Consider the following 11,797-nt stretch of genomic DNA (forward strand, 5'->3'; position numbering starts at 1 on the left):
ACCACATTACATCTGCATTATAGTATGGTTATTTATGTATAACACATTTATCTTCATTGCCAGACTGTCGTCTCCTTGAGGACAGGATTTGTGTCTTTTTTTCTTTGTAGTTCACACCCGGCCTAAGCATAGTGCCTAGTTTATTGTAGACTTTCTGTAAAAGTTGTTGAATGAATGAGTGGTAGAAGAAAAAGGGAATTCTGTGTCTTTCCTAATTTCTTCTCATCTCTTGTCTCTCCTTTTCTGCCTGTTCAAATCCCATTCTGTCTGCACAGAGTAACCCATCCCCAATCTCTACTGCACACTATTCTCTGGTGACTACAGTTCGTAATCATCTCTGCCTTCTTATTGCATTCATCATTAGCAGCTTACAATTTGGTACTTAATTGTTTCTTAATTGATTCATCGGTGCTCTCTTTGCTTCGCAGGTAGCCTGAGATCCCTAAAGGCAAAGAATGTATTTTAACATATTTCGTACCAGTTCTCTGTGCCCGTCTCCCTCCACCCAGCACACTGCACTGGAATTATGTATAACAGATTCCCAATAAATATCTGTGAGTTAACTGAATTAAGCATCTCCATCCAATTTTAAGACAGGCAGACCAGAATTAAAAAGTAATCTTCAGCTATTTCTTGATATGTTGTCGAACTGTGTCAAAATTAATCAACAGCTTTGAAAACTATCATATATAAAAGATGAATAAGTTAACAAAGCCAAATAGGCAAATTGAAAAAGGTCTCCTTTCTTCTTTATTTTCTCTCTTTCTCTCTCATTCCTATTGTTTTCATTTTCAATTACAAAGTTGATTTATTTTTTTGAGCACTACACCTGAGAATCTATTGCTCTCAGCCCGGCCCTGGCACTGGCATCTGCCTGGCAGACACTTAGTTGCCTGGTGCTTTCCCCATTTGACACTGGTGTTCTCTTTACATCAGACATTCAGATTCATAAGATAATGAAACTACCAAATACAGTGATAGAATTTTTTTAGGAGATACTTAATTTAGTTTTAAGAATCTTATTTTTCTAGATTGGGTTAGTTCATTGATAGAGGGAAATTGAAATGCATAATCCCAAAGCCTTCTCTTTTATCCTCCAGAATGGTCTCCCTTGAACAGCGTTTATAAACGGTAGGATTATGACCCGCCTGCTACCACTGAGTTTAGAACCTGCAACTTTGTATTAAAAGTAAACTTGTGTGGGTGCCGTGGCTCACGCCTGTAGTCCCAGCACTTTGGGAGGCTGAGGCAGGCAGATCATGAGGTCAGGAGTTCAAGACCAGCCTGACCAATATAGTGAAACCCCATCTCTACTAAAAATACAAAAATTAGCTGGGTATGGTGGCACATACCTGTAATCCCAGCTACTCAGGAGGCTGAAGCAAGAGAATCACTTGAACCTGGGAGCCGAAGGTTGCAGTGAGCTAAGATTGTGCCACTGCACTCCAGCTTCGGTAACAGAGCGAGACTCTGTCTCAAAAAAAAAAAAAAAAAAAAAAAAAGGCAAACTTCTTATGAACAAAATACTTGTTAATAAATGCAGCTCATCCTAGAAATCTAACATGTATGCCAGGTATTGAAAAAGAAAAAGGAAAATTGATTTGCTCTCTGCAAAATGAGCTTTTTAGGAGACGGAAGTGTTTGTGGAGTGAGCAATCTTGTGCTGCTAACCAGCCTAACCAGATTACCAGCCAGGCTCCTGTCAGCCACAGGATTTGCCAGATGAGGAAGGGACTAGAATAGGTCATGCTACCAAAATCTCTCTTTGACTCTCCCCTTAGGATAGCACTTTCGCAGAACTGTTATTTCTCCATTTGTTTTTGCAGGTCACTTTACAATTTTTTTTTCACTTTTTTCCTTTGAACCTTTGTGTCATACAGCAACTGCACAATAACTGTGTGTTTCTGATTTCTCTTTAGCTTCTAGTGCTTTTGACAGTGTCAGATACCATCTCATGGCATGATCTAGCTTTCAGCTCCCTGAAGACTGTGCCTCTCACAATGAGGTCTTCCTAATTTTTTTAAATGAAGTCGACCTCATTTTTCTAACCTTCTTTTCAATAATTAAAAATGTGAAGACCTACCCACAATCATTTTCTGTGCCATAACTTCATCTTGGTATTTGACTTGAACTGCAAATTTGTTATAAATGCAGCCTCTCCATGGGAGGTCCTTACAGAGGGGTTAAAAACTCCCCAACCTCCAACACACACCCCATGTCATGCTACAGCAAATGCCTCAAGATGCTGTTTAATTTATCTTATTATGTCTGGTTGAATTTGCATGAAATTTCAGAGATTTCTGTTTCTACCTAACTACCTGCAAGTACTTTCTGCCTTTTGGAGTAATTGCTGAGGGTTGTATGTCTCTAACTTCAATATGTATATATTTATAGTCAGGGTCTTACTATGTTGCCCAAGCTGGAGTGCAGTGGTTATAGCCTCAAACTCCGGGGTTCAAGTGATCTTTCTGCCTCACAGCCTTCCAAGTAGCTGGGACTATAGGCACATGCCACCACACCTGGCTTTTAAAATTTATTAACTCTAGCTGTAATGTGATATGCTTTACCTGCTAGCTCGTATCTCTGTATTTTAATTCTTTGTTTCCTTCATTTAAGAGAAAACAAAGCATTTGAATTTTTAATTTCTATACTGTGCTTGGTTTAGATTTTAGTTAGTCTTCCAGACATAGGTGGGAAGGAGGGTTCTTTTTAATCTTAAAAAGAGACCTTTAAAAATCAGTTTTCAGTCATGTCAAATGAGAGCATAAATTAATTTGAAGGTCAACTCAAAACTGTTATTGATTAAATATTGTCAAAATTAAAGAACAATTGGAAACTCTTAAAACATATTCAAGAAAGAAAGTGTTATGTATAATTTGGGCATATTATTTTAGTGAAGTTGAAGCTTCTGTTACTTATTTTAATCATTTAAAGTAGTGGATTATTTCCTTTTTCTGAATTTATTTTTCTTCAGCTAGAGATGATCCTGAAGTTCAATGTGTAAAGAATATGTCTGTTACAAGGTGTAAACTAATGCCTCAATGGCAAGTACAATTTAGTTAAGAGACTTCCTTAAGTCTTTCGTACAGTGTAGTCATACTACACGGAAGAATGTTTTGCGGATTAAGGACTAGAGATTGTTTGAACAGGTTCCCAGAAAGTGACTGTATCCAAAATATACAAAGGTTCATTTCTTCTCTATAAATCTCACCATTCTTGTTTTTATGTAACCCTTGTTTCCCCACAAGTTGATAAACTCCTTGCAGGTAAGGATCATATCCAATGAGTCTTCCTATCTATAGCATCTACCATAATGTCATGGCCAAAATGTGTTGTTTAATTCCAGATGACTCTGCATTTTGCTTTTGGTCAGAAAGGAATCATTGAAACATTACTACACAAGTGTCTTTGTTCCCTCACTTTTCATTGAAAACCATCAAAAACCTATTTTTCCCTTCAAGAAGGTTATGTCAGAAATGTCTTGTTGATACGATCCCACCTCCTCAGTTTGCACTGTATTAGAATGTTAAGGCCTGAAAGCTTGAAACAGGTATAATAATGGACATACAAATGTTATCCTTCTCTAGCCAGGACCTAAAGAATAGCAGGAAGCAAATCTACTAAATGAAGTTAAACAAATAATGCCTTTTCTTTCTGTGTTGTCTTTAATTTGTCAGAGACATTTTAATTCAGAACTTGGTTATTATATGATGCAGGCCAGTAACAGCTGAGAGAAGTAATTACATAAGGATGGAAAGCTTACAACCACTGCTCTCCTATATTTTTGCCTTTCTAACCACTACAGCACCTCCCATAAAATAGTTTTAATTTTGGTCCATGCTGAGCACCTGCTGTGCTCCAGGCCCTTAGCTAACTGTTGTTGATAGAACCGTGGTTGAAGGCAGTTGTAGGCCCTGACCGAGAGTGGGCCATAGCTAACGGGGCAAGCATGAGGAAGAATACTGAGCTCAGGGTTTCTTTTTTAAAATCAAATTATATATTAATAATTTATAATGTCTCAGAACAGTGAAAACTCTTTAAATCTCCATGGAGGGATTGGAGTAAGGTGGGTTTAAGCAGCTAAATCTCCCATTTTCTAACATGAATGGCTTGTCTCCTAGATACTTAACAAGCCTTATGTAAATCATGGGAGCTTCCTTTCCCTGACATTAGAGTCACTGCCAGACACCTGTTACAGATACATTGCCTTGGAAATGTACCTGTGCCTGTCACTGTGGCAACACCCTTGAGAATGACCTCAGCAGCCACTCAGAATCATCCCTACAAAACAAATTATGGCTATAATTAACTTTCTGAATTTACTGTACAATATAAATTTGTGCAGATCTCAGTGTGTGTGTGTTTTTTTAAAGGTTGAATGAATGGAATAATCCAACATGAAGCTATCCTCCATATTCCACCTTTTTTTTTTTTTTTTTTTTTTTTTGCCAGGATGGAAAATGCCTCAGTGGAAAGTACAATTTAGTTAAGAGATCATTTCTTTTTTCTCGGTATGTGAGGAGGATGAACAAATGAAAATGTTCTAGTCTTATCATGCTAGAACTCCATTTTTAGGGGAACAGAGTAGCTTTTTTCCCTAGCAAATGTGAAATACAGTGTTGTGAATCCCTCCTCTTTGAGTCCTGTGAGCCCAGAGTAAGGGGAGTGCGTGGGATTGGGGATTATGTGGGCAGCACCTCTTTGGCCCCTTCTTGGCAATGAAAAATGCAGGGTTTTGTTTTGTTTTGATTTTTGAGACAGAGTTTGTCTCTGTTGCCCAGTCTGGAGTGCAGTGGCACAGTCTCGGTTCATTGCAACCTCTGCCTCCGGGTTCAAGCAATTCTTCTGCCTCAGCTTCCCAAGTAGCTGGGATTACAGGCATGTACTACCACGCCCAGTTAATTTTTGTGTTTTTAGTAGAGATGGGGTTTTGCCATGTTGGCTAGCTGGTCTCAGACTCCTGGCCTCAAGTGATCTGGCCCTCCCAAAGTGCTAGGCTTACAGGTGTGAGCCACTGTTCCCAGCCAGAAATGCAATTCTTGGTCTATACATTTTACCTGCTTCACAAATTGTAACACATCTTCAGTCATGGGTAGCTTCTCAGTTGCCCAGGTTTTACTCAAGGAGAAAATAGTTTTTATGTCTTTTGTTTAGTTGGGGGCTTTATTTATTTATTTATTTAGCCTTGTTTTGGGTTTTGGTTTGATTTTTGGCTCTAGGTGATGTATGTTGCACCTAGCAGAGCTAGATACAGTTCCTCTCAGCTTTTCTTTTGTTAAGCTAGGTGAATTTAATTCTTTTACCCCCAGTGAAGTGAACCTTTCTCCCTACCATTCAACTGAAGCAAAGCAAAAAGAAGGGCAAGCAAGAACTGTAGCTTGCTTTTAAGTTAACCAGAAATTTATGGAGTATCTTTAATGGCCATTTCTTTGCTATGAACTGTGATGATACCTGGGCAGTGGACACATAGAACAGAGCCTGGCAGGCAGCAGGTGCTCAGTGTGAGTTAGTTGCTGTTATGCTGTTGTTGTCATTCTCTATGATCTATACTACCATTGAAAAGATGAAGAGGAAAAAGTATTCTTGCAAGTATGAGTGTTGAGCTCAGTACCCTGAACTTAGGAGTGATACCACTGACAATTTTTTTAGGGTAGCCAGAAGCTCTTGTAAGTGGTTTTCCAGTGGCAGATATGCCCCTGATTCCATCTTATCCAAGCAGTGTGACAGGTAATTTCCCACTTCATGCACTGGTTCTTTAAATTCTCCTGTGCAAACCATTCATCTGTGCTTTAGTATGGAGTGGCAATGAGTAATCTGTTAGGTTCATCTTCAGAAAACAGAAAACCACAATTTCCCTTTACCATAGGAACACCACAGCAACCTGAATTACAAGAATTAGCAGCCCTCTGTTCTGACCTCTGTGTATGGCATTAAGTGAGCAAAGATGGTTTATCGGGCAGTATATTTCTGAGCAACCTTGCCAGTGGAAATTTAAACTTGTTTGATTCCTCTAAGTTTTTGTATACAGTGGTTAAATAAATGGTGAACTTACAGATTTTAAAATGTACAATCAGGTTTTTCAAACAAAGGAGCTGATAAATTTGAAAACTCGATCCAGAGTAGCTATCTGATTTTTTATATATGATGTGGTAAGCTGGTTTATCAGTAGAGTGAAATACAGATCACCTCCCAGAACATGGACTCATTAACTCTTAACAGAGTACTCCACAATCATGGCAAGGCATTTACTAAAATTCTGGGTCTAGTTTATTTTTAGGTTTTTTTCCTATCTTTCACACCAGTATTCTCCCAGCCTCCCTCGATTTGTCCTCTAGCCAGTTTTACAGTAATTGGAGATATCAGGCTGGTTCCTGTTACTCAGTAGAGAGCTGACTGCCAGCTAGAGAAAAATCAATGTATCAGGGATCAGGCCCCGGGAATACAAATTTAATTGATTTGCAGGAGGAGTTTCTGGGCGGATACTTTTTTGTTTTAAAGAATTGATACATGCCACCAAAGAGGCAGTAATTTTATTTCTTTATTGAAGTCAGATTTAGTCCTCCTACTTTGTGATTTCATGAATCTTGTAGATTTAACATTTTTTTTTTTACATTCAGTTTCAAATTTAAGGGTATTATTCATTTAGAAATATCACTCACTAAGAATGCTGTTTAAATAATGCTAAAACTAAATCTCAGCATAGGAAATCCATCAATCTATCTAGCACATATTTATTAAATACTATTTGCCTGGCATTCTTTCAGGTACCAAGACAGAAATAGACCGGTAAGACAGAGTCCTTACCCTCAGTAGGTCATGTCCACTGAGTATTTGTTACTGCTCAGTTGTAACATGCTATGCACAAAGCATTGCTTATTATATATCTCAGAACTCACCTTCTCTTGTTTGTGGGCATGAAGGAATTGAAGATCCAGTTCTATTAAGCCTTCCACCTTTTCTTAAATCTGGTTTATAAGTTAGTTACTTTGTGCATATACTTAGTAGTGGTGTGTTTTGAAACTATGTATGCTCCATCCTTTCCAGTACAAAGGAGAACACAGTTACTCTTTGAAATCATGAAAATACCACTGAATTCTATCAAATTATGTCATTCTCAGAATTTCAAATTGTTTTTTACACTTTTAGAAAATGAAACACGAATGGAATAAAAGATTCTTGAAATGGCAAAATTACACTGATGAACATTTGTCTGGCTGCCAGAGGTAACATAGGCAGTTTCTTTGTAGTGAGGACAATTCTGTGTCCTGATTGTGGTGGCATTATACAAATCTGTACATATAAACTCTCATACAACTAGATACCCCCCGTAATACAATCAGTGCTCTGTATGTATGGATTCTACATTTGTGAACTCAACCACCTGTGGATCAAAAAAATTCAGAAAAAAAATTGTGTCTTTACTGAACATGTACAGATTTTTCTTGTTTTTATTCTCTACATACTACAGTAAAACAACTATTCACATAGCATTTACATTGTAAGTAACCTAGAGATGATTTCGATACAGGAGAGAACTATGCATACATTATCTGCAAATACTGTGCCATTTTATATGAAGGACTTGAGCATCCAGGGATTTTGATATGTGCAGGAGGTTCTGGATCCAGTTGCCCACAAATAGTGAGGGATGACTGTATACATACATATAATATATGCATATGATATGCATATGAGTATGCAACAATGGGTAAAATTCAATAAGGTCTGTAGTTTTGCTAATAGTATTGTATCAATGTCATTTTCCTGGTTTTGATAATGTACTATGGTTATGTAAGATGTTATTGTTAGGGGAAGCTGGGTGAACGGTACAAGGGAATGCTCTGTAATTCTTTTGCAACTTCCTATGAGTCTAAAGTTATTTCAAGAGAAAAAAAAATTTAAGGGAAGGGAAAAGTATCAAGTGTCATATAACCAGATAAATTTAAAGGTAAGGTGTGGTGACTCAAATATTGGGAATATCTGACCTTAGACACATTATTACTGCAGTAACTAGAAATGTCATGGCTTCACATTAATCATGAATGACTTAGGCTAGGCCTTGGACAGAATTTAGGATACTGTATCCTGCTGTCTTCTCTTAGGGGAATAATGAAATTCATTCCAGGAAAAGACTCTGATGTTCTTGCGGGCAGGGAGTGGGACCTATTCTGACCTTATGTGCAACTCTGTTATCTTAAAAACTATTTGTTTTAAACTCCTGCTTTGACGACCAGACCTGCTAAACAAGTAGAGGATAGGAAACTTATTTGAATTTCTTTTTCTTTTTTTCTCCCACTCCCTGCCTCTGAAGAGTATGAGTTCTAATTGATAATAAGAGAAGAAATGATAACTGTGGTGTATAGGTAATCTATAGATAGATAACCTTCCAGTAATGGAAGGTCGACCTTATCTTTCTTTTCCACAGACTTCTCTACCACTTTCTGATCTTTTTCTTTCTCTTTTTTACTTCTCTTTTAGGACTCATTTTTGTCCTTCCCTTTCCGTAGACAGCTTTGGTGTGATGGTGTCACTGACATTCTCATTGTGTCTTCCCTCCTCTAGCTATCTTAATGACTTGGACCGTGTAGCTGACCCTGCCTACCTGCCTACGCAACAAGATGTGCTTAGAGTTCGAGTCCCCACCACAGGGATCATCGAATACCCCTTTGACTTACAAAGTGTCATTTTCAGGTAGTAACTGAGTCCATAAAACCTATTTCCCAGATTTTATGCCTTGAGTACATTTGATAAACTCTGTAGATACTGAAATCATGTGTAGGCTTTAAAACATGTGTAGGCTTTAAAACAAGATAGCCTTTATACCAATTACTATCATTTTACCAAATAAAATAACATATCCCTGAAGGAGGAAACAGAAAGATGTACTAGAGGCTGGGTGTGGTGGCTCACACCTATAATCCCAGCACTTTGGGAGGCCAAGATGGGTGGATTACCTGGCATCAGGAGTTCAAGACCAGCCAGGCCAACATGGTGAAACCCCTTTTCTACCAAAACTACAAAAATTAGCCGGGCGTGCTGGCAGGCGCCTGTAATCCTAGCTGCTTGGGAGGCTGAGGTGAGAGAATCACTTGAACCCAGGAGGCGGAGTTTGCAGTGAGCCGAGATTGTGCCACTGCACTCCAGCCTGGATGACGAAGTGAGACTCCATCTCAAAAAGAGAAAAAAGAGAGAAAGATGTACTGTACTGGTGCGTTTTACATTTCAATTTAAATCACTAAGAAATCAATAAAATCTTAGTTTTTGTTCGTGATTGAGTAAAATCCATAAATAAACTGTTGGTCTTAACTGTAGTTTTTTGGGCAGCCGTTTTACCTTTAAGGACCATGGATATGTTTTTAGAATGATGTAAGATGTGAATGATCTTACGATTTTGTCACTCACAGAAATCATGTATTGTCAGAAGTTTTCATGCTGGTGTTTTTCCTAAGTCCTCTTGCACCAATGCACGATTTTTCAGCAGCAAGAAAAATGTGTGACATTTTACATTCATAAAATACGTTGCTTGAAAAATTTCAAGAGACATGACTTTGGTTACCTAGCAAAATAGAATGAGAATTTATTACCTCGTCTCTCCCTGCTGCTGTTCTGTCTGGATAATACTTCAACAGAAGCATTCTGTTGTTTTGTTTTTAGGATGAGAAAAAATAAACAATACTGATGTACTTCCATTTAATCTCTTATTATGCAATCACTCAGTTGTACTTTTAGTTAGAATACAAACTCCATGGTGATTTGAAAAATGAGAATATGTCTTGGAGTGTGGAGAGTTGATTTTCTAAGCACGCCCATCCCATTGAAGATGGATGTGTGCAATATTGGTTATGAAGTAGAAGTCAGCGTCTCCTGTGTCACTCTGCCAAGTGACTCTGATTAGCAGGCCCACCTTCATTTCTTGCCAGGACACTGTGTTTTATTCTAATTGGTCTCTGTACATGTGGTCAGATCTGGCTGCCATACATTAGTCTAATAGACATGGCCACAAAGTAGGTGGCGTTTTGAAACTATTCCTGAGCCTCAGTGTTTTAATCTGTAAAATGGTTGTACTGCATTAGATGATCTCCAGAGTTCCTTGTAGCACCAGCATTCTGTATTACTTAGGTTTTAAGTTTATAGTATTTAGAAATCTTTAATTTGAGACACCCAGATTTCCTTTCTCCAAGCTACAAAATGTTTTCAGAAAACATAACATTTCATGGGAATTTTCATCTCCTTATTGCTTCGCAATTAGTGGATTCTGAAATCAGATTACAAGTTGTTTTTTCACGTTTTGTGCACTAGCTTTTGAAGTACACTTTTTGCCACTACAGTAAAAGTAATGACTTAGAAGTATAATTTTTCACCATCATCAAAAGCATCTTTTATGGCCCAGTGTGACAGGGTTTCATGGAATGAGGATTTCATGTAAATTAGTAACATATTATTCACGCCTTGGCATTAGGGAAGAGCCAGCATTAATACTTCTGAAAATCTAAGAATTCTGGCTTTGATGTCTGTAGTACATGGATCTCCCTGGATCTATTGTTTTGCCCCTTAGCTCCCTCCTGTGCCTTACAAGGCTTACGAGCCATCACTTAGAAGATCCTTGAGTTCTTAGCTTAGCTTTAATGCCACGAAGCAGGAAAACACCAGGAGCAACTGCAATTTTAACAAATGTTTAAAGAACCCTACTTTCAAATTTTTGTACTTAAACCTCTCATTCTCTGAGACTGTTTTTTTTTGTTTTTGTTTTTGTTTTTTTTCTGTGAACATTATGTGCATTTCATTCAAGATACAGATTCAACAATTTGGAGAAACTTTGACTCAGTGCCAAGCATTACTAGATATTTTCAGAAATACATTGTCACTCAAATTAATCGATGGCAGTGTTGGTTTCTGAGCAGTAATTCAGCACAGAATTGGTGTGTTAAAAACAAATAATTGAAATGGTTCGCAACATGGCCTCCGTCTTATACCATGTAGTATCTTCATTCACTTACACTTCATTTCCAGCATGTGAGTGAATTGGTTTGTACACAAGGGTTAGCGTACTGTGTTACCTGACATGGCCAGACCTGTGCCAAATTCTTACAATATTGGGAGGAAAAAATTGCCCAGAATGTTTAACCTGCTAATGAAGGATGAGTGGGGTTGTATTTGCATTTAGTGGAAGCATCATACCACCCATATTGAAATGTGTGGCACCCCACATATTTTCAGTATACTTGTAGTCATATCTAGCATCCTTAAGAAATACATGAAGATCTTCTTTTCTGAGTTTATAGGAAAAGAAACTGAAGTTCAGTACTTGCCAATAGGGCATCACACAAAACCCATTCTGTTTTAGACTCCTGGGTGCTTCATTAAATAAAATACCATTTTGCTTGGCACAGATAAGAATTTTTTTTTTTTACATTGTTACAGTTTTCATATACACTGGTAACTTTCTTATAACCACCATGATATATTACCCAGAATGCCTTGATTTTGAATATTAGGTAATAGGAAATTAGTAGTTATTTAATAAGTATTAATTGAATTGACTCGGATTATCATTGTCATTCAAGAGAGTATTTTCCCCAAGTTTGTAAGCAGTGCTATATTTATGTTGACTTATTAGTTTTACTTTATATGTTATTAATATGAGTATTGTTAACCTTGCAGAATGGTCGATGTAGGGGGCCAAAGGTCAGAGAGAAGAAAATGGATACACTGCTTTGAAAATGTCACCTCTATCATGTTTCTAGTAGCGCTTAGTGAATATGATCAAGTTCTCGTGGAGTCAGACAATGAGGTAAGT

General features: G+C 37.7%; 1 protein-coding gene across 2 annotated transcripts in view; it reads left to right on the forward strand.

Annotated features, from left to right (window-relative positions):
* Positions 1-11,797, forward strand: part of GNAQ (G protein subunit alpha q) — a 341,433-nt gene that overhangs the window by 245,270 nt on the left and 84,366 nt on the right. For both annotated transcript variants that reach the window (XM_074394627.1, XM_039461277.2), the window contains exons 4-5: positions 8,563-8,691; positions 11,662-11,791. In XM_074394627.1, the coding sequence (XP_074250728.1) occupies positions 8,563-8,691; positions 11,662-11,791 (259 nt within the window). The remainder of the gene's footprint in view (positions 1-8,562; positions 8,692-11,661; positions 11,792-11,797) is intronic.

This window comes from Saimiri boliviensis, chromosome 2 (assembly GCF_048565385.1).
Source record: "Saimiri boliviensis isolate mSaiBol1 chromosome 2, mSaiBol1.pri, whole genome shotgun sequence".
Lineage (NCBI taxonomy): Eukaryota > Metazoa > Chordata > Mammalia > Primates > Cebidae > Saimiri > Saimiri boliviensis.